This window comes from Mobula hypostoma, chromosome 2 (genome assembly GCF_963921235.1).
Source record: "Mobula hypostoma chromosome 2, sMobHyp1.1, whole genome shotgun sequence".
NCBI classification, from domain to species: domain Eukaryota; kingdom Metazoa; phylum Chordata; class Chondrichthyes; order Myliobatiformes; family Myliobatidae; genus Mobula; species Mobula hypostoma.
The window spans coordinates 242378436-242405287 of record NC_086098.1 but is presented as its reverse complement, the minus strand read 5'-3'; the positions used below and the strand labels follow the sequence as shown (position 1 = coordinate 242405287).

Below are 26852 nucleotides of genomic sequence, written 5' to 3'. Positions count from 1 at the left end.
CTTCTCTGATTGACAACCGCCTTACGTCAGCGGCCGCGGCGGCTCCGCGATCTGGTGCAGAGACGCGGCTCCGCTCTTGGTCCCCATCCCCCGCCCGGCCGCGGTTCCCCTGCCGGGAGCGCAATCCGTTCGTCCGGGACCTCGCGGAGCTCTTGACCTTCCCCCCTCCCCCTCCCTCCCTAACCTACTTCCTCCACCTCCTCTCCAGATTTCCTGCCCCTACCTTCCATCACCCCTTCTCCGTTCCCACTTCTCGTTCCGCACTCCTCTCCATCCTCTCTTCTTTTCATCTTCATCCCCGTCTCTCTTCACCCCCCTCTTCGTCGCCCCTCTCTCCATCCACATCTTTCTCCCACTACATCCCCAAAGCTCCCTCTTTTTCCTCCATTCTTCCCTCTCCTTTCTCTCCACCCCTTCTCACTCCCTTCCCTACCCCTCTCGCTCTTCCCATCTTCTTTCTCTCCCTCTAATCCCCATTCCCTCTCTCTCTCCCTCTTCCCCTTTCTCCTATCTCTCTCTCCCTCTTTCCCGTTCTCCTTCTCTCTCCTCCTTTTTCTCATCCCTCTCTCACTTCATATCTCTCTCTCCCCATCACCCATCTCCCAATCCCCCTCCTCTCCCCTCTCTCCCTCCATCCCCCTCTCCCCTCTCTCTCCCTCCATCCCTCTCTCCCCACCCTCCTTCCCCCCTCCCACTCCAATGTTCCGGCTGCAGTCTCTCCAGGATCTTTCCCGGCAGGAGATTGCTCCGGGAGGGAATGGTGCGTCCCGAGTCCGCCCCACCCCGCACACTGACTCCGGGTTGCGGCCTCTGGGCCGAAAGTCTAGGGCGCTGCGCCCGAGGTGACCGCACGCCAGGCGATGCCAATGTCTTCGGACTCGCTGCCGTCCCTGAGCCCCGCCGTATCGCGCAGCCTGTCCCGGCTGGGGGAGCAAAGGGCCCGGACGCAGCTTCTGCTGGCTCTGGGAGTGACCCAGATCGCCCTGGGCTCCATGATCGTGGCCGTCAGTTTCGCCGCCCTCGCCATCACCAACTCTGCAAAGATCCGGCACTCCTGTCCCTTTTGGGCTGGGTTCGCGGTGAGTACCTTCCTCATGTCCTCCACCATTCATATCCATCCCTCCCTCCATACCCTTCCCTCCATGTCTCCCTCCCTCACCCCATATCCCTCCATATCTCCCATTCCCTCAATATCCCTCCCCCCACCCACCATACCCCTACCCCAACATCATTCCAGTCATCATTGTTCCTCCTCTCCATGCACCCTTATCTTCCTCCTCCCACACATCTTCCTCACTTCCATCTGCATCCCTCCCTCCCTCCCTCACGTACCCCCTCCCCACCCGCTGCTCACCTCCCTCCAAATCCCTTCCCCTTAGCACCTTCCACATCCTTGCCTTTCCCTCCCTCTCACACTTCCCTCCACATCCCTCTCTCACTCTCACCTGGGCACAAACCCTCTGCCCAGCCTATGAGTGAGGTCCCCCCTCTCCCCCGTGCTCCCACGTGCCAGGGAGGGGTGTCGGCCTGCCTGAGTGCAAGCGTGAACACGCGAGTGAGAGTGAAAGTGCGCGTGATCATGTGTCTGGGTGTGAATGTGCAGGAGTCCGGATCTGCCCCTCGGTGAGTGGATGCCAAGTGTGAGCACGAGTGTGAAAGCACGTGTGGGCGTGCAACGGCTTGCCAAGCTTGAGGAGTGTGTGACTGTGTCCAAGGGACGAGTGTACGTGTGAAAGTGAGTGTGATTGTGTCCGTTAACGTGTGAAAAATTGAATATAGTTTTCTTTTGAAAAGACGATGTAGCATAGGAGCAGATTTGGGCCATTCGGCCCATCGAATCTGGTCCGCCATTCCATCATGGCTGATTTATTTTCCCTTCCAACCCCTTTCTCATATCTTCTCCCTGTAACCTTCCCTAATCAAGAACCTATCAACCTCCACTGTAAATATACCCAATGCCTTGACCCCCACAGTCATGCGTGGCAAATGATTCTTCAGAGTCACCACCTTCTGACTAAAGAAATTATGTGGCTGTGAGTGCGTGAGTGCACGGCTGAATGCACCAATGCTTGTGAAGGTGTAAGTGTGTGTAAGTGTATCAGTGTGCATGAGCGTGTCAGTGCACGTGAGTGCGTCAGTGTGAGTCCTGGTGTGTGTCAGTGTGTGTAAGTACTGTATATCTGTATGTGAGATTGTGTGTCCGTGTGAGTATGTCAGTATGTGGGATCGTGTATCGGTGTGTGTGTGTGTGTGTGTGTGTGTAAGTGTGTCAGTATGTGAGATTGTGTATCGGTGTGAGTGTGTCAGTATGTGGGATTGAATGCTGGTGTAAGTGTGTCAGTGTGTAAGTGCATTTCCACTGTTAAATGAGGTCCCATGTGAGTGATTCTGCTCTGAACTTCCTGTACTGACGAGAAATGGATGCTGAAGTTGCAAAGGCCAAATGAATAATTGATGCTCGAAATTTATTTTCTTCATCCTCGAACAGAGCCATCTCCTAACCGGTCCCTGGGGTGGAGATTCTGAGATCCAGTTCAGTTTCTAACAGAGCTCCTTCTGTCTTCAGGGTGTGTGATGGGACAGTGTAGAGGGAGCTTCACTCTGTGTCTGACCCCGGGAGTGTGTGATGGGACGGTGTAGAGGGAGATTCACTCTGTGTCTGACCCCGGGAGTGTATGACAGGATAGTGTAGAGGGAGCTTCACTCTGTGTCTGACCCCGGGAGTGTGTGATGGGACGGTGTAGAGGGAGCTTCACTCTGTGTCTGACCCCGGGAGTGTGTGATGGGACAGTGTAGAGGGAGCTTCACTCTGTGTCTGACCCTGGGAGTGTGTGATGGGACGGTGTGGAGGGAGTTTCACTCTGTGTCTGACCCTGGGAGTGTGTGATGGGATGGTGTAGAGGGAGCTTCACTCTGTGTCTGACCCCGGAAGTGTGTGATGGGACAGTGTAGAGGGAGCTTCACTCTGTGTCTGACCATGGGAGTGTGTGATGGGACGGTGTAGAGGGAGCTTCACTCTGTGTCTGACCCCGGGAGTGTGTGATGGGACGGTGTAGAGGGAGTTTCACTCTGTGTCTGACCCCAGGAGTGTGTGATGGGACGGTGTAGAGGGAGCTTCACTCTGTGTCTGACCCTGGGAGTGTGTGATGGGACAGTGTAGAGGGAGCTTCACTCTGTGTCTGACTCCGGGCATGTGTGATGGGACAGTGTAGAGGGAGCTTCACTCTGTGTCTGACCCCGGGAGAGTGTGATGGGACGGTGTAGAGGGAGCTTCACTCTGTGTCTGACCCCGGGAGTGTGTGATGGGACAGTGTAGAGGGAGCTTCACTCTGTGTCTGATCCTGGGAGAGTGTGATGGGACAGTGTAGAGGGAGCTTCACTCTGTGTCTGATCCTGGGAGTGTGTGATGGGACAGTGTAGAGGGAGCTTCACTCTGTGTCTGACCCCGGGAGTGTGTGATGGGACAGTGTAGAGGGAGCTTCACTCTGTGTCTGATCCTGGGAGTGTGTGATGGGACAGTGTAGAGGGAGCTTCACTCTGTGTCTGACCCCGGGAGTGTGTGATGGGACGGTGTAGAGGGAGCTTCACTCTGTGTCTGACCCCGGGCGTGTGTGATGGGACGGTGTAGAGGGAGCTTCATTCTGTGTCTGACCCCGGGAGTGTGTGATTGGACGGTGTAGAGGGAGCTTCACTCTGTGTCTGACCCCGGGAGAGTGTGATGGGACAGTGTAGAGGGAGCTTCAATCTGTGTCTGACCCCAAGAGTGTGTGATGGGACAATGTAGAGGGAGCTTCACTCTGTGTGTGATGGGACAGTGTAGAGGGAACTTCACTCTGTGTCTGACCCCCGGAGTGTGTGATGGGACGGTGTAGAGGGAGCTTCACTCTGTGTCTCACCCTGGGAGTGTGTGATGGGACGGTGTAGAGGGAACTTCACTGTGCTGTTCCTGCCCTTCACGGGTGTTTAGCTGCACGCTGGGTATATGTGTCCTCGTGACGAGGACTGATTTCACCTTGAAAAGTGCATTAATGTGTTTGCTTGAGTCTTCGTATCTGCTCTGTAATCTGTTTAATCGCCTCCCTCTTCTCCGCTTCTCTCTAATTACACACGGCCTCCAGCTTACATTTGAAACATTTAGCTTCCTGCACACTCACTCCCGATCAATAATAAAAAAACAATAAAAGCTTATTTGTTAAAATAAAACAAAACAGATTGGAGTGCAGAGTCAGGGGACCTGAGCCGCAATGCAATCTCGGGCTGGGAGATTCAGCCTGCCGCATCCGCGGCTCTATAATTAGCTCCAACGCAGCGGCAACATCGGGGCCGCAAAGCGGCTCCAACTTGCTGCCCCAGTGCCTCCGTCCTAATTTTGTTCGGAGAAGCAGAAGCGATTTCGCCCGGTTGCTCGTCGCCCCGATGCTCCCGGGCTCAACGAAAGGCAATTTTAAAAACCATCAACAATGCACACCCGGCGACCGGCACTAGTAACAGCCCCCAGGGGGGTTGCAACTGTGGTAGGGGAGGGGGAAGGAGTGTTGCACCGTGTTTTCTCCTGGGCGGGGTAGGCGTGGAGAGTTCATGTTTGCGGAGATGGAACGAGTCGGTCTGTTTTATCTCTGGGGTCAGACGGCTGGGCACGGTATAGACCCTTCGGCCCACAGTGTAGTGCCGACCCTTTGATCTACTCCAACAGTACGGCTGCTGTGTATTTGCCTCTGGGGTCAAGTGTTTTGCGAAAAGTGCGTACACATCGTACTTTGCCAGGCTGCCTGTCTCCCTCTGCTTCTCCCCCTACCCTCCTCAACCACCACTGTCCATACAGCCCCACCTTCTCCAAACCACACCCCTTCGGCCCCACCCTCTTTAAATCACCTGACTGCATGACTAACTGGCTGCATCACAGCCTGGCATGGAAACACCAACGCCCCCGAAAGGAAAATCTGCACAAAGTAGCGGATACGGCCCGGTCCATCACGGGTAAAGCCGTCCCCACCACTGAACGCAACCACAAGGAGCACTGTCACAGGAGACCAGCATCCATTGTCAGGGATCTCACCACCCAGGCCATGCCCTTTCATTGCTGCTGCCAGCAGGAAGAAGGTACAGGAGCCTCAGATCTCACACCACCAGGTTCAGGAGCTGTTATTACCCCTCAGCCATCAGGCTCTTGAACCGGGAGAATAACTCCACTCGCCCCATCACTGAACTGTCCCACACCCTCTCGACTCACTGTCAGGAACTCTTCATCTCATGCTCTCGACATTTATTGCTTATTAGTTTTTACTTTCTTTTCTTAAGCATTCGCACAGTTTGTTGTCTTTTGTACGTTGGTTGTTTGTCGTGTTGTGTGCGGTCTGCCATTGATTCTGTTACGGTTATTGGATTTACTGAGTATGCCCGCAAGAAAATGAATCTCAGGGCCGAATATGATGACATTTATGTACTTTGATAATAAATTTATTTTGAACCCCACCCTCTCTAACCCCCCCCCACACACACACATAGCTTGACCATATCCATCCTACTGTCTCCTCCCCTGAAACAAAAAAGTTCCGCATGTTTGACGGCAGTGGGAATTGTCCTGTCTTCTTGCTGCATGTGATAGGGTACAGAGGAAAGGTTTTGTTTTGCGTGCCTCCTGGCAGAGCGTGGTAGAGGGAATGGAAACTGAATGAGGAACAGAACGTCGCGGTTGCAGAGAAAGTGCGGTGCCCGCAGACGATTAGGTGCAAGGTTCCGTCTGGGCAGCCTCCGGCCTGATGACATGAACATTCATTTGATTTTTCCAACCTCTGGAAATTACTCCCCCTTCTCTGGCTTTCCATTCCCCATCCTGTTTCCCTTCTTATCACTTCCCGCCTGCCTTCACCTCCCCCTGATTTCCCTACTCCTTCCCTTTCTTCCATGGTCCATCTCCTTGTCTATCAGGTGCCATCTTCTTCAGCTCTTTACCTTTTCCACCCGTCTCCTCCCAGCTTCTTAATTCATCCCTCCCTCTCCCATCCACACACCTTTCCCCTCACCTATCACCTGCCAGCCTGTACTCCTCCCCCTCCCAACCTTATTCTGGCCTCTGCCCCCACCCCAAGTCTCGATGAAGGGTCTTGGGCTGAAATGTTGACTGTTTATTCCCGTCCATAGACGCTGCCCGACTTGCTGAGTTCCTCCAGCATTTTTTGTGCGTTGCCAAAAGAATTAGATTGTGAGGTCAAGATTCCATCTTTCAGCATATGAGAGATCCGTTCACAGTCTCATAACAGTGGGGTACAAGCTGGTCCTGGCGGTATGTGCAATGACAGTTTTGTATCTTCTGCCTCGGCGGCAGAGTCATAGGTCATGGATGTACCACGGGGATCAGTCTGACTGGTTACATCACCGTCTGGTACTGAGGGACCACTGGCACAGGATAGGTTAAAGCTGCAGCGGGTTGTAAACTCATCCAGCTCCATCAGGGGCACTAACCTCCCAGCATGGAGACAATCTTCAGAAACGTGGCATCCCTCACCCGGGACATGCCCTCTTCTCGTTGTTACCGTCAGGGAGGAGGGACGGGAGCCTGATGACGCACACTCAACTTTTTAGGAACAGCTTCTCTCCCTCCACCTTCAGATTTCTGAATAGACAATAAAACCGTATGCACCGGCGCAGTTTTTGCTCTCTTTTTGCACAACTGATTTAATTTAATATTATATATTTATTATTGTCATGTATAATTTTTATCATTATATATTGCACTGCCGCAGAACAACATATTTCACGGCATATGCCAGTGATATTAATCCTGATTCAGATCCTAGACATAGAGCAATCCAGCACGGACAGACCCTCCAACCCAACCAGTCCATGCCAACAGTGCCCACTCATCTGGCCCCAGTTGATAGCATTTGTTTCTGTTACCAAACCTGTCAGGAGCCTCTTAAATGATAGTAGTGTACTTGCCTGAACCACTTCCCCTCTACTCACCACTCTCTTATGTTTGAAAATGTTTCCCCTGGGGTCCCTTTCAAGTGATCCCCTCTCGACCGACCACTGATAATACAGGTCCTGCATCGGTTTGACTTTCCAGAATGCTTCTTTCTGTGACATCTGCAACCTCATTGAACAGGCCTGTTGCTTTTGTGACTTACAGTACTTTTGTTTGTCAGGGGCAGACAGAATTGTTGCTGCCAAGGTAGAAATGACAAATATGAGAGAGCGCAGGTTTAAGTTCAGAGGGCAGAAAGGTTAAAGGATATTTGCGAGGTAAACTCTTTGTTTACACAGAGAGTGAGTGGGTGACTGGAACGGGTTGCGGGGGTGGGGGGAGCACATGAATGTGGGGGGGGCTATTGATCATGTTTCCTTTCCTTTGTTCCTCCTCCCACCCCCCATTCATCCCCTCCCATAAAACCTTTCAACATAGGAGGAGAATTAGTCCATTCGGCCCATCGTGTCTGCTCTGTCATTGATTGTCCTTCTCAACCCCATACTCCAGCCTTTTGCCTAGAACCTTTGACCCCCCCCCTTACTAATCAAAAACCTATCAAGCTGCGCTGTAAAGATACCCAATGAAGTGGTCTCCGCAGCTGCCTGTGGCAATGAATTCCACAGACCACAGACTCACCGCTCCCGGCCTGAAGAAATTCCTCCTCATCTCCGTTCTAAAGCGATGCCCCTCTATTCCGAGGAAACACCCATACTGTCTAAGCCTTTCAATATTCGATAGATTTCTCTGAGATCTCCCCCCACCACCCCCACCCTTCATTCCTCTAAACTTCAGCGAGTAAATGTCCATCAAACGCCCCTCATACATGAACCCTTTCATTCCCGGAAGGGGCCGAAAACTGCTGACAATCCTCCAAGCGCAGTCTGACCAGAGCCTTATTTAGCCCCCAGAGTGACATCCTTGCTTTCGCATTCCAGTCCTCTCGAAATGAATGACAACATTGTGTTTGCCTTCCTGACTCAACTTGCGACTTTAGGGAATCCTGCACAAGGACTCCCAAGTCCCCCTGCTCCTCTGATTTGTGAATCTCCCCCGTCCGGTTCCACTCATGCCCTCCCAATCCGTGGTCGTCACCGTAGGTACCACTAAACACCTCCTCTTCCTACTCATCACAAAACGTCCCTGCACGGCTGCTGCCCAGCCTGCTGGGTCTCGTTGACACAGGTTTGGGGAGGGGAGGTAGTCTGGGTTCCTGAAACCCAGAGCTAGGGTGCTGGGGATAGGGGCGGAGTCGCTCCAACAACCCCAGCTCTCGTTGGTTACGTTTTCCTGGTGCCCGTTACCAATTATCTACCTTCCTGCCGGCAGGTGCTGTTAGCGGGGCTGATTGGAGTCATTTCCTGGAAGAGGCCGCTCTCCCTGGTGGTAGGTGAAGGCCCCCTCTCTTACCCCCTGTACATTCCTCACTCTCCCATACCTGTCTCCTTCTCCCACACCTTCCTCGTCTACCACTACCCTCCCAACTCAACTTGTACCCTACCACTCATCCCTCCTCCTAACCTCACTCCCTTCTCACCCCTAACCCCTTCGTCCCAACATCTTGCCCTCATTCTCATCCTCCCCTCTATCCAACCCCCCCCCCCAACATCCTCCTTGCTCCCTCACTCGTCACTGCCCTGGGGGTGTTGGTCTGTTTCGGGGCATTGGGACTCCATTTGGTATCTGAATTCCACCCGGACACCGAATTGATGGACCCTCCACCCTAATTCTGCCCATCCCTCTCTTCCCCCTAACCACACTCTCCGCCCCTCCAACGTGGGGCAAGGAGTTCCATTCGCGGCCCACAGACGCGGTGGGTGGGACACAGACAACATTTTGCGCGGGGCGTGATGAGATGTTGGGTGAGTGAATGGGGGCTGCGAGAGTCGGGGAGGATTGAATGGGGGTTTCGGGGGGTGGGAAGGAATGAAATAGCGTTTCGGAAGGTGGGGGAGTAAATGGGGGTTTCGGGAGGTGGGGAGTGAATGGGGGTTTCTGGGGGTGGGAAGGAATGAAATGGCGTTTCGGGAGGTGGGGGAGTGAATTGGGGTTTCGGGAAGTGGGGAGTGAATGGGGGTTTCGGAAGGTGGGGGAGTGAATGGGGATTTCGGGGAGTGGAGGAGTGAATTGGGGTTTCGGAGGTGGGGAAGTGAATGGGGGTTTCGGGAGGTGGGGGTGTGAATGGGGGTTTCGGGAGGTGGGGGAGTGAATTGGAGTTTCGGAAGGTGGGGGAGTGAATGGGGGTCTCGGGAGGTGGGGGAGTGAATGGGGGTTTCGGGAGGTGGGGGAGTGAATGGGGGTTTCGTGAGGTGGGGGAGTGAATGGGGGTTTCGGGAGGCGGGAGAGTGAATGGAGGTTTCGGGAGGTGGGAGAGTGAATGGGGGTTTCGGGGGTGGGGAGTGAATGGGGGTTTCGGGAGGTGGGGGAGCGAATGGGGGTTTCGGGAAGCGGGAGAGTGAATGGGGGTTTCGGGAGGTGGGGGAGTGAATGGGGGTTTCGGGAGGTGGGGGAGCGAATGGGGGTTTAGGGGGGTGGGGGAGTGAATGGGGATTTCGGGAGGCGGGAGAGTGAATGGGGGTTTCGGGAGGTGGGAGAGTGAATTGGGGTTTCGGGGGGTGTGGAGTGAATGGGGGTTTCGGGAGGTGGGGGAGTGAATGGGGGTTTCGGGGGATGGGGGAGTGAATTGGGATTTCGGGAGGTGAGGGAGTGAATGGGGATTTCGGGGGATGGGGGAGTGAATGGGGGTTTCGGGAGTTGGGGGAATGGGGGCTTCGGTAGCTGGGGGAAGTGAATAGCGGTTTCGGGGGGTGGGGGACTGAATGGGGGTTTCGGGAGGTGGGGGAGTGAATGGGGGTTTCGGGAGGTGGGAGAGTGAATTGGGGTTTCGGGGGGTGGGGGAGTGAATGGGGATCTCGGGAGGTGGGAACTGGAGTTCAGGTGGTGGGGACGAGTGAGTGGGGGTTCGAGGCGGGAGGAGTGGATGTGGGTTCGGGTAGTTGGGAAGAGATGACTCTGAATGTGTGTCCCAGGTGACGTTCTTCACCCTGCTGTCGGTGGTGTGTGTGATGTTGAGTTTGGCCGGTTCCATCCTCTCCTGTCAGAACGCTCAGACGGTGAAAGCCCTGGAGGCTTGTCAGATGGTGAGAGTGGAAAGGGATGGGGAGGGGAGGCGAAGGGGTAGTGGAGGGGGGGGCAGGGGAGGAGAGAAGGAAACGTGGGGGATGGGGCACGTGTAGGGGTAAAGGGTTGGGGTAGGGGTGAGAGGGAGAGGGAAAGGGCAATAAGGAGGAGGGGGAGGTGTGTGGGAGGGGAAGTGGAATTGCGGGGAGGGGAAGGGGAGGTGGGGATTAAAGGGGAAGAGGGAGGTAGAAGGGGAGAGCGGGAAGAGGAAGGGGGGAGAGGATATGGGGCGGTTTGGGGAAGGAAGGAACGCGGGAGAGGGCGGCTGTTGAAGAGCAAGGGACGGCGACAGGCCGGGGGAGGTGAGGAAGATGGGATGAGAGTTTTGGAAATGGAGGGTAGGGGATGACCTGTGTGAGCGGCCCATTGCTGGGCTGCATTTAATATTTAATCGCTCCCGTCCCGTCCTGTCCCCTGCCCAGATCGGCTTCAAGAGGGAGGGGCTGTGTATGTGCTGTGACCGGGTGACCCAGCGCGAACGGCCCAAGCTCTGCGGCGCCCTCGGGGAGCTGCTTAAACTGCACCACTTCCAGGACTGCAAGACGGTCCGAATGGCCCTGAAGGTGAGGGTGCCGTCCGGGGGGTGGGGGGTGGGAGAAGAAGTGTCCGTTCGAGACAGGGGAGGGGGGGGGGGAAGAATCTGATGTCCGGCATAGAGGGGGGAGGGGACTGACGACCCAGCACCGGGGAGGGGGAGGAAATGGGTCTGACCACGCAGGAACGGGGGTGGGAAGAGGCTCTGAGGTCCGGAATGGAGGGGAAGGGGGACTAACCGTCTGAGACGCGGAGGGTTGAGAGGATTAACTATCCTGGACAGGGGAGGGGGTGGTGTCTGAGATCGGGGACAGACGAGTAAGGTCTCTGACCATGCGGGACGGGGTTACAAGAACAAATGAGCAGGGGTGTGGATTGAACACCCCAGGACAAAGATTTCGATGATTCATTTTGTATTGTCACATACAAAGACTGAGGGAGTGTCACACTGTCAGAGTGATGGTAAATGAAAACACTCAGATCATTCCGTACATAACCACATCGATGTAGGGGAAACAGAAGGCAGAATAGAGTGTTACAGTTGCAGAGAACGTCCCAAGAGATAGACTGGGAGATTAAGAATTCACCTTTGAGTCAGAAGCGGCCCTCGAACCTGGCGGTGGAGGCATCCAGGCTTTGGTATCATCCGCCCATTGGGAGAGAGGGGACAGAAAGAATGCCGGGGATCGGTGGGATTTTCGATTGTGTTGGCCACTTTACCGAGGCAGTGAGCAGTGTAGACAGAGTCCACGGAGGGGAGGCTGCTTTCCGTGATGTGTCCACAACTCTGCGGTTCATTGTTTGCGGTCACGGGTCAGAGCGGTGGCCGCACCAACCGGAGACGCATCCAGGCACGATGCTCTCCATGGTGCGTCGCTATCAACTGGCCATCAGGGGGTCAGCCCCCCGAGAAAACAGAGGTGTGGGTGAGCGTTCTTGGTCACGACGTCTCCGTGGCTGGACTGGGCCAGGCGATTGTTCGCTGGAAGCTCCCAACGCGCCTGAACTCGGTAACCGTTAATACGGACCGACGAGCACTGCGCCCCGCTTCCTGACACTGAGGGAGGAGATTGTTGTCTCGACACCAAGAGAACGGTTAGCTTAATTTGTCCAGTGTACAGTCCGAGGATGCGATGGGGGCAGCCCGCCACAACTTACCCTGACCGTACACCTCTGGGATGTGTGGGGGCGAGTGGGGAGAACGTACAAACCCATTACAGACAGCGGCAGAAGTTGAACCCTTTTCGCTGCCCATTCCACCGCGCACCGTAGGCTGCGCGGACCGCCGCCGTTCAGAGGACCGTCGGACAAGGCAGGTGACGGGGTCTGCCGGCCGGGAATGGGTGTGGGTGTGATTTCTGAGGGTGCAGTAACGGGGCCTCTCCTTGTGCCCGACCCCCTAGGACCTGTTGTTCAGTGTGTGTGGCCTGAGCATCCTCTCCACCATCATCTGCACTCTCTCCACGGTCATCTGCTGCATCCAGATGTTCGCGGTCGACGTGCTGCATATCGTGAGTGTCCCCGGGTGGGGTCGAGGGGTGGGTGGGATAGAGGAAGTGAGGGATGAGAGACGGGGGGAGGGAGAAAGGGGGAGAGAGGGAGAGGGAAGGTGTGGGAGGGAGGGATAGACAAAGTGAGGAATGAGAGACGAGGGGAGGGAGAAAGGGGGAGAGGGAAGGTGTGGGAGGGAGGGATAGAGGCAGTGAGGAATGAGAGACGAGGGAGAAAGAGGGAGAGGGAAGGTGTGGGAGGGAGGGAGAGGGAAGGTGTGGGATGGAGGGAGTGAGTGGAGGGAGAGACAGGGAAGAGGTTCACTCAGCCCTCATCTTTGTCTGGTCTGGGGGATTCTGCTGTGCGGGGAGAGACGGAAGGAGAGGCAAGGCAAGTCCGGGGGGCGAGCGTCGAGTGCTGACCGTCTCCTGTTCCGACAGCTGGTTCCGCAGAGGCCGAGGTCCCTAAATCCGGAGTGTTCCTCGCCCCAGGAGAACTTCCTGCGGAACATGTCGGACCCGGACGAGTTTGTGCCGCCGGTCCCCCCTCCTCCCTACTACCCGCCGGAGTATACCTGCAGCTCGGAGACCGACGCGCAGAGGTAGGCTCCCTCGGCAGCTTCTTCCGGACGGGGCGGAGATCGTCCCCACCATCCCAACACGCATCTCACCCCCCCTCTCCCTCCTCTTGCAGTATCACCTACAACGGCTCGATGGGGAGTCCGGTGCCCCTCTACCCCAGCGACTTCCCTCCTCCCTATGAGACGGTGATCAGACACGGAACAACCAGCCAGGTAGGTGGAAGGGATGAGGAGGGGTAAAAGTTCTGGGGGGGGGGGTCCAACATTGTATCAGGCAGACTGCTGACTGCCCCTTTCTCTTTCTCCCCTCTCATTCTCCCTCCCTTCCATCTTCCCTACAACATTCTCCCCTTCCCCTACCCCAACCTCCCCTTCTCCCACCATGCCCCTCACCTCTCCACCCTCACCACCTCCCCCTCTCACCCCACTTCTCTCACTCTCCTACTGTTCGTCCACCTCCTCTCCCCATCCCACCCCCTCCCTCATTCCCCCCACCCCCACAGACGACGGACTTTGATCACCAACTCACTGAGATCTCCAACTCCAGTTTCTGTGAGCAAATTCTCTCCACAGCTTTCAGCGGAGAAGGTAACCCGACCCCCCACCCCTCTGACCTGAACTCCCCCAACTTTGCCGCACCCCTTCCCCTCATCGGGTCGCGGGGCCTCCCACCACCGGCCCTAACCACCCTCTTCTTACACCCCACCCCCGCCCCAGGTTCCATAGACAGCGGTTCCCTTATGATGTCCGAGATCATCGACATCCCAGACGACAGCAGCTGCTCCGAGGACTCGTGCCTAATGGGAGTGGGAGGGTTGCGGCCGGCACCTGGGATGGGGACTGATCCATGCCCGGTCAGCGCCAGCCCCTGCGGCCGCAGCCGGCGTTCCTTCTCCTGCAGCACCCCGCAGCATCACAGCCCCGCGCCCGGGCTCGGGCCTCCTTCCGACCAGGACGGGCTCACCCGCAGCTGCCTGAGGCTGGAGACGGCCGGCTCCCCGGCTCCGAACGAGGACAGGCTGCGAGAGCGGCCGGACGCCCACGGGCTGGGAGTGGCCGATGCCAGCCCCGCCGCCCGGCGCCGCAGGCACAGTGAGCAGTCCCGGCCGCCCACTCCAGCCGCCAGTCTGCAGTCGACGCGAGTCACCAGGTCCAACAGCGACCCCGGAATCTTCGTGCCGGGGGATGCGGGTAAGTGATGAAGAAAGGGCGGGGCAGAGGGCGGGGCTGGCCGGTGGGTAGGGAAGGGGCTGGACCGGAGAAAGGGGGAGGGGCAGGAGCAGGAGGCGGGGCTGGGAACAAGTTTGGAGGAAGGGAGGGGAGGGGAGGGGGAGGGGAGGATGAGGGGGAGGGGAGGGGGAGGGGGAGGGGGGGAGGGAGAGGGGGAGGGGAGGGAGGGAGAGGGGGAGGGGGGGAGGGGGAGGGGGGAGAGGGAGGGGGAGGGGGAGAGAAGGGTGAGGGGAGAGGGAGGGGGAGAGGGAGGGGAGGGGGAGAGGGGGAGAGGGAGGGGAAGGGGGAGAGGGAGGGGAAGGGGGAAGGGGAGGGGGAGGGGGAGAGGGAGAGGGAGAGGAGGAGGGGAGGGGAGGGGGGGAGGGGAGAGGAGGAGGGGGAGGGGAGAGGAGGGAGAGGGGGAGGGGAGAGGAAGAGGGGAGGGGAGGAGGAGGGGGAGAGGGAGAGGAGGAGGGGGAAGGGAGAGGAGGAGGGGGAGGGGAGAGGAGGAGGGGAGGGGGGGGAGGAGGAGAGGATGGGAGGAGGGAAGGAGGGAGGAGGGGAGGGGAGGGAGGAGGGGAGGGGAGGGGGAGGGAGGAGGGGAGGGGAGGGGGAGGAAGGAGGGGAGGGGGGAGGAGGGAGCGGAGAGGGAGAGGGGAGGGGTAGGGGAGCGGAAAGAAAGGGGCAAGGCGAGGCAAGTGGTGGGGCTGGAGGGTAGGTTAGCTGGGTTGGGACGAGATAGGGGGCGGAATTAGAATGTCGGGGTTAGGCAGGGCAGGGACGGTGGGGTGAGGGGAGTCAGAGAACGGGTTTGAAGGGAGGGGGTGGGGTTGGGTCGAGGACTGTTTGAAAAGTGCGGGTCCAGATGAAGGGTGGGGTTGAGGAGGGGCCGGGATGGAGTCGGGGTGGAACATAGTAGGTGCGGAGCAAACGAGGGAGTGGGGCGTGACCAGGATGGGCGCAGGTGATTTTCGCGCAGCGGGCATTCCGGAGCTGGGGACAGGACTTGAGGAGGAGTTACGGGACGAGGGCGGAGCCATGTGAGCGTTGCCTTCCCTCGGCCTGCAGGGGGCGCTCCGGGAAGGGGCGGGGCTCCAGAATTGGTCCGCTAGCGCCGCCGGTGTCTACACCTGTCACTATATCGTGACAGGCAACTGTTTACATAGAAAAGTATAGTGTGATTTGAGCTGACACAAACAGCATATTTCACCGTGTGCTTCAATGTCCATGTGACAAATAAAGCTAATCTTATTATCATCACGTGCACAGTGAAAAACTTTTGCACGTTATCCATACAGATCAATTCTTCAAGAGCATTTCAAGGGAAAGCAACAGCAGAATAAAATGTTGCAGTTGCAGAGAAAGTTCAGTGCAGGCAGACAATAAGGTACAAGGGCCACGGCCAGGGAGATTGTCAAAGGTTCAAGGGGTCATTTTTTTTTATCAAAGTGTGTATCCATATAGAACTTTGAAATTTGTCTTCTCCAAATAGCCACAAAATCAAGAAAGAACACAAAAGGCATTTAGAGAGAAACATCAACCCCCCCCCCTCCCGGCACAAAAAAAACATCCTGATCATCAACCCCCAAACCCCCTCCCCTTGCACAAAACCCGACAGGAAAATCGGCCCTCAAAAACAACCCCTCCCCGCAAAAAAAAATAATGTATCATCAACTCCTAAACACAACGCAATGGAAAAGGACGGGGCAATTAAAAAGCACAGAATATAGAAACCAAGGGTCTGAATAAGTCCGGAAAGGTCCACAGTCCATCAACGCAATAGTCCGATCCATAAACGCAGAACCACGATACCACCCTATGATGCCAACTGACATTCACTGAAAGGGAGGGGCGCCACAGGAGGCAGAGAGGTATACCCGTACCCGCTGCCACAGAGATACGCTGCTCGCAAACGCCATCTCCGGCAGCGAGCAAGAGCAAGGCAGTCGGGACTGGAACTCTTGCCTGCCTTTCACACTCGCCTCGACGTCTCAACCTTGTTCAATGCTTTAATGTGAGGTCAGGAGTTTACCTTGCCACACTAGGGGACCGTTCAATAATAGGAGCCGTTTCTTCTTTTTTCTGTTTTTTTCCTCTTTTTTTTAGGTAAGGGTATGTTACCGAGGGAAGGGTTAAGGGGAGGGGGAGGGTAGATATTATTCTATGTAATTAAATTTGAAAATTGAATTTAAAAATTTACAAAAAAAAGATAGGAGCCGTCCTTGAGCCTGGTGTTACGTGCTTTGAAGCGTTTGTATCTTCTTGCCGATGGGAGAGGGAATTTCTGGGGTGGGTGGGGTCTTTGATTCTGCTGGCTGCCTAACTGAGATAGTGGGAAGGGAAGACAGAGTCCACAGAGGGGAGGCTGGTTTCTGTGATGTGCTGAGCTGTGTCCACAACTCTCTGCGGTTTCTTATGGTCACGGGCTGAATACACACGTGGACACAAGAGTCGAACTCACTGTCACGTACACAAGTCCGTGTACGCACAGGTGTATTGTGAAACTTTCAGCAGCATCACAGGCGCATCATAAACAGCACGCACAAGAAAAAGCATCAATTAAACAGAAATCAACGTTCAAAGTAAATTTATTATCTACAACCCCGAGATTCATTTTCTTGTGGGCATACGCAATAAATCCAACATTCATAACGGAAAGACCACCCCAAACAACAGGAATTCTGCAGATGCTGGAAGTTCAAGCAGCACACTTCAATGTTGCTGGTGAACGCAGCAGGTCAGGCAGCATCTCTAGGAAGAGGTACGGTCGACGTTTCAGGCCGAGACCCTTCGTCAGGACTAACTGAAGGAAGAGTGAGTAAGAGATTTGAAAGACCACCCCAACTTGGGCGGAAGGCAACAAATTGAGCAAATTCAAAAAGAATAATAAATAAGCATTAAATATTGAGAACATGGGATGAGGAGTCCTCGAAAGTTAGTCCTTGGGTTGTGGGAGCATTTCAATTTATGGGTTAAGTGAAGTTATCTCATTTGGTTCAAGGGTTGGTGGTTATGGGGTAATGACTGTTCCTGAATCTGGCTCCTGTACCTTCTTGTGCATTCTTTACAGAATTAGAATAAAAATAAGCCCAAAGTCCATGCAGACAGCCTTTTGAAGGAAATCAGTGGATCAAGCAGCTTCTGTGGGAATTGCTGATGCTTTGATTTGAAACCCTGTGTCAGGACTGAGAATGGAGAGGGGGAGGTAGCCGGCACAGGGAGGAGAGGGGGTGTTGTGAGACAGGGCTATGGGTGATTGGAAGACCATGGAGGGGTGAAGGATGATGGGCACGTGGTGCAATGGAGGAGAAAGGGATGAACTTGGGAGACAGTGGCAATTGGACGAGCAATGAAGGCACAGGAGAGAGAGAGATAGCAGATGCAGGGAGGTGGCAGAAGGGAGTGTGAAGATAGCAGACAGCTGCTGGAGAGAGATAAGAAGCAACAGTAAGCACTGTCAGCGCTGGCCTTTGATATGTAAAGGGGGTGAGAGGGTCAAGTTCATGGTCAGGGCCACACGTACACAGGGTACAAATGCAGCAGCAGAGTGCATTACAAAGACAAACAAGTTATATAAGCTTAGGGCAGCACAGTAGTTTCATGGTTAGCACAATCGCTTTACAATTTCTGCTGCCCTCTGCAAGGAGTTTGTATGTTTTCCTCGTGACCGTGTAGGTTTCTTCCAGGTGCTCTGGTTTCCTCCCACAGTATGGGTTAAGGTTAGTAATTGTGGGCTTTCTACATTGGCACTGGAAGCACAGTGACACTTGCAGGCTGCCCCCAGCGCATCCTCGGACTGTGTTGACTGTCGATGTCAGTGACCCATTTCACTTTACGTATGGTTCAATGTAGATGTGACAAATAAAGTGTCCCCTTGTGCTCTGAGGGTGTCTGGGACCAGTAGACGGCTGGGGGGGGGGCGGGTGGTGGTAATGAGAACATATTGCTTCAATAAACCATTCTTGATTTATTTCCAGATGTAACCAGGAGGTCAAAAACTCCAGAGGACGTCACATCTCAGACTTCAACCGACACAGGTAAGACTGGTCTCAGGATTCTGGGGTCCCTTGCATCCCCCATCTCTGGGCACTGAACCACCCCACCAGCAGTGCCCCAAACCCCACTCCTCCAAGTTCCTGACATCTGCAGAGAATACCTACCTGGACAAATCCTGAACTCTTCCGACAGCAACAGGGAGGATCAGTAAGAGTGACATGGTAGATGTAATATCATCACACAGCAGAAACACAGGCCATTCAGCCCATCTAGTCCACTTCAACCAGTGGGCACCCAACTGTATTAATCCCATCCAGCAACACCTGGGCTGTACCTTGTTTAATCAAGTGTTCTTTTTCCAACAATCCCGTCCTCTTTTTCTTAAATCCGTGTCCTTCAGTTTTATTTCCCTTTGATCTGGGGAGTATTTTCCTGCAGTCTATTCTATCTATCTGTGCGTGGCCAAGTGGTTAGGACGTTGGGCTCACGATCTGAAGGTTGTGGGTTCGAGTCTCGGCCACCCAGCTGAAAATGCTGAGGGTTAACCTCGTGACAGACTGGCGTCCTATCCAGGGTGGGGGAGTCTCATACTCTCAGTCGCTTCACACAACAGAAACCAGCATAAACTCCAGCCTGATGAGCCACAAGTCTCGGGACAGACTTTAACTTTAACCCCTCTTCACTTTATGTACGCTGGACATGTCTTCCCTTAATCTCCTCTGCTCCAGGAAGAAGAGACACACCCTCCGTGATTTCTCATTGTAACTGAACAGTTCCATCCCAGGCAACATCTTTGGTGAATTTCTTCTTTTTTAAACATTTGACCACTTGGCCCCAGTCCGCTCTGTCATTCAATCTCGTCTCAACCCCACTCTCCTGCGTTCTCCCCATAAACTTTGATGACGCCCTAACTAATCAAGAACCTATCAATCCCTGCTTTAAGCACACCCAGCAACTTGGTCTCCACAGCCGCCTGTGACGATGAATTCCACAGATTCACCACCCTCTAGCTAAAGAAATTCCTCCTCGTCCCTGTCCTATAGGGATGTCGGGTGGTGATGAGGTGCATTCTTGACCCACTGCAGTCCATGAGGGGTGGGCGGATCCAAAGGGAGAGAGATCCAGGGTTTTGATCCATTGACAGTGAAGAAACGAGGAAACAAGCATATATTTCCAAGTCGGTGTATCATGTGACTTGGAGGTCAGCTTCCCTGTCCTTGTCACTCCAGTTGGTAGGGGTGGCGGATTTGTTAAGTGCAGCCTCAGGAGTCTCAGTGAGCTGAGGCAGTACATACTGTAGATTGTGTTCAGAGTTTATTGAGGGGTCAGGGTCAACCATGGTCATTACCTTCGGGCTGTCTATGTGATACGCAAGCCAGGGCAGTACGATACGGAGAGCAAGCTGTTGCCCGTGCAGCAGGCTCCCCCTCTCCATCCAAAAGAAGAGCAGAGACCGACACAGTTTGGCACCAGTGGTGTCGAAGGAGCTGCCAGTCAGCGTTGAACTCAACGTAAGGGCTCAGGGACTCCAGCTCCCAGGCTTTCTCTTGGGGTTCACTCCCAAAGACCTCCCCATGAGTGGGTAAAGCCACAAGGCAGCGGAGGTTTGAGATCAGAGTTTTCCTTCTCCTGGATCGGCTGTCAGCTACGCCTGATGAGCCCCATCTGCCCAAGGGCATCAGTAACACACCCTTGCCCCTTCTCCTGAAGTTCAAACAGTTCTGGCAGGCTCAACCACCCCGTGTGAAGGTCAGGAGCTGTACTTGGTTGTCAGGTGAACACAGTAGGTCAGGCAGCATCTATAGGATATATATATATTTCACCTTTGGCTCCTCCCACTTCTTCCAAACTAAAGGTGTAGCCATGGGCACCTGTATGGGTCCCAGCTATGCCTGCCTTTAGATTAGATTAGATTATGAGCACACGCAGTCCTCTTTTATTGTCATTTAGTAATGCATGCATTAAGAAATGATACAACGTTCCTCCAGTGTGATATCACAGAAACACAGGACAGACCAAGACTGAAAAACTGACAAAAACCACATAATTATAACATATAGTTACAATAGTGCAAGCAGTTCCGTAACTTGATGAAGAACAGGCCATGAGCACGGTAAAAAAGTTCAAAGTCTCTCGAAAGTCCCACATCTCACACAGACGGGAGAAGGAAGAAAACTCTCCCTGCCATGCCTGACACTGAGTCGTCCGAAAACTTCGAGCTCCGACCAGCCCTCCGACACCGAGCACCGAGCACCATCTCTGCCGAACAGCCCCGGCCACCAGCAGCAGGCAAAGCCGAGGATCTTGGGGCCTTCCCTCCGGAGATTCTCGATCGCACAGTAGCAGCGGCAGTGAACCAGGAATTTCAGAAGTTACTCCAGATGTTCCTCTGTGCTCTCATGGCTGTCTCCATCAAATCAGAATTGTCCACGGCCCCTATTTAACAAATACGATATCATTTCACCAGAGAGGCTGAGCGCAGCGTCACACTGCCATCTTCTTTGTTGGCTTTGTGGAACAATCCATGTTCCAAGCCTATACTGGTATCTGTCCCCCACTTTTCCTTCGCTAAAGTTCCCTATCGATGCTGCCTGGCCTGCTGCGTTCACCAGCAATTTTTGTGTGTGTTGCTAGAAATTCCAGCATCTGCAGATTTCTCCTCACCTCAGTTCTAAAGTGACCAGGTTCACCAGGACACTCCCTGGGCTGGAGGGTGCGAGCTATAAGGAGAGGGTGGACAAACCTGGGTTGTTTTCTCTGGAGGGTAAGTGGAGACCTGGTAGAAGTTTATAAGTTATCGGAGGCATTGTCAGGATGGACAGTCAGAATCTTTTCCCTCGGGCCAGCCCAGGAGTTCGGTTGGGAGACCAAACGGAGATTTCAGACATGAGCTCAGGCAGGGTACGAGGGAAAGAGTCGCTCGCACCAGCTTCACAGACACGTGGGTACAGCTAGCGCACGGAATATGAATGAAACAAGGTGCCACGGTAGTGTAGCAGTTAGCACGACTCTATTATAGCTCGATGCGTCCCGGAGTTCAGAGTTCGATTCTGGCACCATCCTCCCTGTGGAACACGTGCGTTTTCCCAGGGTGCTCCCGTTTCCTCCCACAGTCCAAAGGCGTACCGGGTAGGTTAATTAGTCATTTTAAATTTTCCCGTGACTAGGTTAGGATTAATCGGGTTTGTTGGAGTTAATCAGGTTTGTCAGGGGTTGCTGGGGGCAACATGGATCGAAAGGCCAGAAGGGTTTACTCTGCCATTTATCACTAAATAAAGAAACAAAGAAATGTGGTGAAGAGAGAGAAAGAGGAAAAAAGACGAGACTTGGGTGCAAAACAAGGTGTTCTGGAGGCCTGGATGTGAGCAATGGGGTTTCACTGGCAATCTTGTGTTTTTCTCAATAATCCGGCTGGGAATGCAGGCAGATTTGCTCCCCAAGGACTGAGAGGGGGCTGGAAATGAGGACTCACTCCCAAGCATGGGGGCAGAAGCAGGGAGGGGAGAGTATGTGAGGCCAAGATGTGGCTGGATGGCCGCAGGGGACAAAACCCAGAAGGCACCCTCCACCTCTCGATCAGGAGTTGGAGGGGAGTCACCACTGTCCCCAGGCTCTGTGCGGCCCACTATGGGCCTAAAGCCTGGGGCCTGGTTTCTGCAGGGTCCAGGAGGTGAGTTCAGGGAAGGAGTTGTGGTTGGAGAGCAGATTCTCATTAACTGGATGTACTCTTCCCCTCCCACCTACACCCCCCCCCCACCGTTCTCTCCACAGCCCCCTGCTCTGAAGCATGTCTGCTACCAGGATCACGGCACGCCACCCCCGAGTTGCTGCGCCGGCTAGTGGGCTCCCGGCGCAGGCCGGCGGGCAAGGGGAAGGCACCGCGGGCGCTGTGCAAGGACGGCACCCGCTCGCTGGGTGACCTGAAGGTGTGCCGGGGCACCCGGGTGCTGGTGGCACGCTTCCTGCAGCGCTCCAAGCGCAACCTGGCGGCGGAGCACGGCCCCGGGGACCCGGGGCCCGCAGCCGGCAAGCGGTGGCTCAACAGAGGCCGGGCGGGCAGCGGCTCCGAGCAGGTGAGCCTGGCTCGGAAACCAGGGTCGGGAGCCGGAGGGTGTTTGATAGGGTGGTGGGAAGCAGAGGTGGCGAACCCTATGGCACACGTACAAAACGCTGGAAGAACACGGCAGGTCAGGCAGCATCTGTGGATGCTGCTCAATCCACTGAGTCCCTCCAGCAGATTGTGTGTTGCTCCAGATCCCGGCCTTTGCAGTCTCTCCTGTCACGGTATCACAGTACACTGAACAATAATAAACCAATCAGTAACACACAAAAAAATGCTGCAACAACTCAGCAGGTCAGGCAGCATCTGTGGAGATGAATAAACAGTCAACGGCATCTGATGAAGGGTCCCGGCCTGAAACGCCGACTGTTTATTCATTTCCTAGAGGCTGCCTGACCTGCTGAGTTCCTCCAGCGTTTTGCGTGTGTTTCTCACGGTATCCAGCTTCTGCAGAATCTCTTCTGCAGTGACTCTCCTCGATTCTTTAAACCCCATCCATAATAAAAAGATACATAATGATTATCTTTACTGCTGAATGAAGCAGTGAATTACTCCTTTTACAACCATGATGATTTATGATGTTTTCACAGGAATTGTGTCATGCCAGCTGATTGGTTGCAGGGACATTTAAGACACAGGAGCAGAATTAGGCCATTCAGCCCATCGAGTCTGATCCAACATTCCATCGTCACTGATTCATTATCCTTCCCAACCCCATTTTCCGGCCTTCTCCCTGTAACCCTTACTAATCAAAAACATATCAACCTCCACTTTAAATGACCTGGCCTCCACAGCCGTACGGGACAATGAATCCCACAGGTTCACCACCTGAAGAAATTCCTCCTCAGCTCTGTTCTAAAGGGGTGTCCTTATATTCTGAGGCTGTGCTCTCTGGTCCTACACTCCCCCACTATTGGAGATATCTTGCCCATGTCCACTCTATCTAGGCCTTTCGGTATTTGATGGGTTTCAGTGAGATTCCCGCGCCCCGCTTCCCATTCTTCTGAACTCCAGTGAGTACAGGCCCAGAGCCATCAAATGCTCCTCATACATTAACCCTTTCATTCCAGGCATCATTCTTGTAAATCTCCTCTGACCCTCTCCAAGCCAGCACATCCTTTCTCAGATATGGGGCATGAAACTCCTCGCAATACTGCACAATCATCAGCAGACGATTCCCAGTGTGTGCCTCCCTCCTGAGGTTTGATTAAACATTCTGAAATACTCACAGACAAGGTGTACGATCAGTATACTGCTACATTAACATTACTATTGAGAAAGTATGCTAGATTTCAATTGTTCCTGTCAAAATAACACTGATAATTTTTGAATCATTTTTCTAAACTGCTTCAATTATTTAAAGGAAGAGGTACAGTTGACGTTTCGGGCCGGGACCCCCTCTCTTTCTCCCCAGGCTTCCCGTCCCATGATCCTCTCCCTTCTCCAGCTCTTAGATCCACCCCTCCCCTCTCGTCTTCTCCTATCATTTCAGATCTCCCCCTCCCACTTTCAAATCTCTTACTATCTCTTCTTTCAGTTAGCCCTGATGAAGGGTCTCGGCCTGAAACGTCGACTGTACCTCTTCCCATAGATGCTGCCTGGATTCACCAGCATTTTTTGTGTGTGTTGCTTGAATTTCCAGCAACTGCAGATTTCCTGGTGAATGCGTCAATTATTTAAATCTGTCTCTGTTACACTTTTATTAACAGTGAAACAATGAATTAATGTAAATAAGCAACAGGACTCATCCTTTTTCATTAAAAATGTCCATAATTATTGCTACTAATTCATTAATCAATGATATATAGATACATTATTGATTCCAAAGAAAATTACAGTGTCACAGTAGCATTACAAGTACACAGTTTATACCAGTATTAGAAGAGAATTAAGAAAGAATAAAAAATAAGTTACCTCAAACAGCCACTTCCTCGGCTATAGGCTGACGTACTATACAGCCTAATGGCCGAGGGTAAGAATGACTTCACGTGGTACAGTTTGGAGCAGCGCAGTTGTCTTAGTCTATTACTAAAAGTGCTCCCCTTTTCAGCCTAGGTGGCATGCAGAGGGCGAGAAACGTTGTCCAGAATTGCCAGGATTTTCCATAGGGTCCTTTGTTCAATCACAGTCTCCAGTGTGTCCAATCTGACTCCTATAACAGAGCCAACCTTTCTAATCAGTTTATTGAGCCTGTTGGCATCACCCATGTTGATGCCATTGCCCCAGCACAGCACCGCACAGAAGATTGTACCGGCAACAATAGATCACTGTTGATCAACAGATCAACAATGATGATCGTTGCTCAAAATTACCGTGGCGCATGAGAGAATTTGATAGATTATCGTCAACTTAGGCGCACAATCTTAAAAGGCTTCGCCACCCCTGGTGTCTGTCCCCGGGAGTGTGTGATGGGACAGTGTAGAGGGAGCTTCACTCTGTGTCTGACCCCGGGAGTGTGTGATGGGACAGTGTAGAGGGAGCTTCACTCTGTGTCTGACCCCGGGAGTGTGTGATGGGACGGTGTAGAGGGAGCTTCACTCTGTGTCTGACCCCAGGAGTGTGTGATGGGTCAGTGTAGAGGGAGCTTCACTCTGTGTGTCTGACCCTGGGAGTGTGTGATGGGATGGTGCAGAGGGAGCTTCACTCTGTGTCTGACCCCAGGAGTGTGTGATGGGACAGTGTGGAGGGAGCTTCATTCTGTGTCTGACCCCGGGAGTGTGTGATGGGACGGTGTAGAGGGAGCTCCACGTTGTGTCTGACCCCGGGAGTGTGTGATGGGACAGTGTAGAGGGAGCTTCACTCTGTGTCTGACCCTGGAAGTGTGTGATGGAAGGGAGCTTCACTTGTGTTTGATATTTCCCCCCCCACACCCTGTTCCCCCCCCAATCCCTGGCTTGTCCCCACCTCTCCCCACAGGTATTCCGGAGCCTGGGAATAGCCAGTGGGAGGCAGCATCTGATGCACCAGGAAAGCCTCCACCTTCAGAGCTGTGGAGATATCAATTCCTCGGCCTCCAGCATGCACCGTCTCTTCTCGGCTGGCGCGCTGGAGGGCAGCCGCCCTCACAGTCTGATCGGCGTCTACCGGGAGACTGTCCTTTGACAGCTGCCCCCTCCCCACACCTCACCATCTCCTGTAATCCTGGGTGATGGGTGCTGGGTCGATCAACGAAGACTTGGAGGACATCTTCGCCCATGGCATCCCAGCTGGGGATATGTTGTGGGAGGGAGTGGGATTTATAAATGGGGAGCTTCCTGCTGCTGGCTGCTCCCCTCTTCCCCCCGAGTCCTCCATGATTGGACAGGGTGGGTAAGGGGTTTGGCCGACACTTTCCAGACCTGCATGATGCCCATGTAAATAGGGGAGGGTTTATACTCCAGACGGCTCACCGCTTGCCCCGGAAGGGGTATTTGAATGGGGGCGGGAGGGGAGGGGTATCTGAGGCCCCGCTGGCTTGGGGTGGGTTTTGCTGGGGTAGCTTGCTGCAGGGTGGGTGGGAGAAAGGGTGGGGTCAAGGGTCACTTCAATGCTTGGTGCTATTAGCCTGGCCGGGGTGTTAGGGTTTGCACAATGCATGCCATCTCTCTATGGGACCACCCAGTGGGGCGTTGGGGTCAACAGGGGTTGAGGGTCAGGACTGACCTCCAGAGACCCCTCCAGAGAATTGAGTGCTTTCCCCAGTCCGAGCATTGTTGGTGGGACAACTCCACTCTGTGTCTCACTCTTGAGAGTCTGTGATGGGACAGTGTAGTACAGGGATTCCCAATCTTTTTTATGCCACGGAGCCGATGGAGTTCATGGACCCCAGGTAGGAACACCGTGTGTGGAGGGAGTTTCACTCTCTATCTGACCCAGGAGTGTGTGACGGAACAATGTGGAGGGAGCTTCACTCTCTGTCTGACCCAGGGAGTGGTGTGGAGGGAGCTTCGTTCTCTATTTGATCCCGGGAGTGTGTGATGGGACAGAGTGGAGGGAGCTTCACTCTGTGTCTGACCCCAGGAGTGTGTGATGGGACAGTGTAGAGGGAGTTTCACTCTGTGTCTGATCCTGGTAGTGTGTGTGATGGGACAGTGTGGAGGGAGCCTCACTCTGTGTCTGACCCTGGGAGTGTGTGTAATGGGACAGTGTAGAGGGAGTTTCACTCTGTGTCTGACCCCGGGAGTGTGTGATGGGACAGTGTAGAGGGAGCTTCACTCTGTGTCTGAAATCGGGAATGTGTGATGGGACAGTGCAGAGGGAGCTTCACTCCGTGTCTGACCCTGGGAGTATGTGATGGGACAGAGTGGAGAGAGCCTCACTCTGTGTCTGACCCTGGGAGTGTGTGATGGGACAACGTGGAGGGAGCTTCACTCTGTGTCTGACCCCGGGAATGTGTGATAGGACGGTGTAGAGGGAGTTTCACTCTGTGTCTGACCCCGGGAGTGTGTGATGGGACAGTGAAGAGGGAGCTTCACTCTGTGTCAGACCCTGGGAGTGTGTGTGATGGGACAGTGTAGAGGGAGTTTCACTCTGTGTCTGACCCCGGGAGTGGGACAGTGTGGAGGGAGCTTCACTCTGTGTCTGACCCCGGGAGTGTGTGATGTGACGGTGTAGAGGGAGCTTCACTCTGTGTCTGACCCCGGGAGTGTGTGATGGGACAGTGCAGAGGGAGTTTCACTCTGTGTCTGACCCCGGGAGTGTGTGATGGGACAGTGTAGAGGGAGCTTCACTCTGTCTGACCCCAGGAGTGTGTGATGGGACAGTGTAGAGGGAGTTTCACTCTGTGTGATCCCGGGAGTGTGTGATGGGACAGTGCGGAGGGAGTTTCACTCTGTGTCTGACCCTGGGAGTGTGTGATG

General features: G+C 54.2%; 1 protein-coding gene across 2 annotated transcripts; it reads left to right on the top strand.

The window, feature by feature from the left end:
• Positions 1-50: 50 nt before the first annotated feature.
• On the top strand, positions 51-25409 carry LOC134343006 (protein ENTREP3-like). 2 transcript variants are annotated; one of them, XM_063041806.1, is made up of 12 exons: positions 51-1079; positions 8294-8350; positions 9994-10104; positions 10567-10707; positions 12082-12189; positions 12610-12770; positions 12863-12962; positions 13253-13337; positions 13467-13940; positions 17936-17995; positions 21726-22027; positions 24931-25409. In XM_063041806.1, the coding sequence occupies exons 1-12, from the start codon at positions 861-863 to the stop codon at positions 25114-25116; spliced, it is 2004 nt and encodes a 667-aa protein (XP_062897876.1). In that variant the 5' UTR covers positions 51-860; the 3' UTR covers positions 25117-25409. The 2 variants fall into 2 exon arrangements, with proteins under 2 accessions (XP_062897876.1, XP_062897877.1); XM_063041807.1 differs by lacking the exon at positions 9994-10104.
• The last annotated feature ends 1443 nt before the right edge of the window (positions 25410-26852 follow it).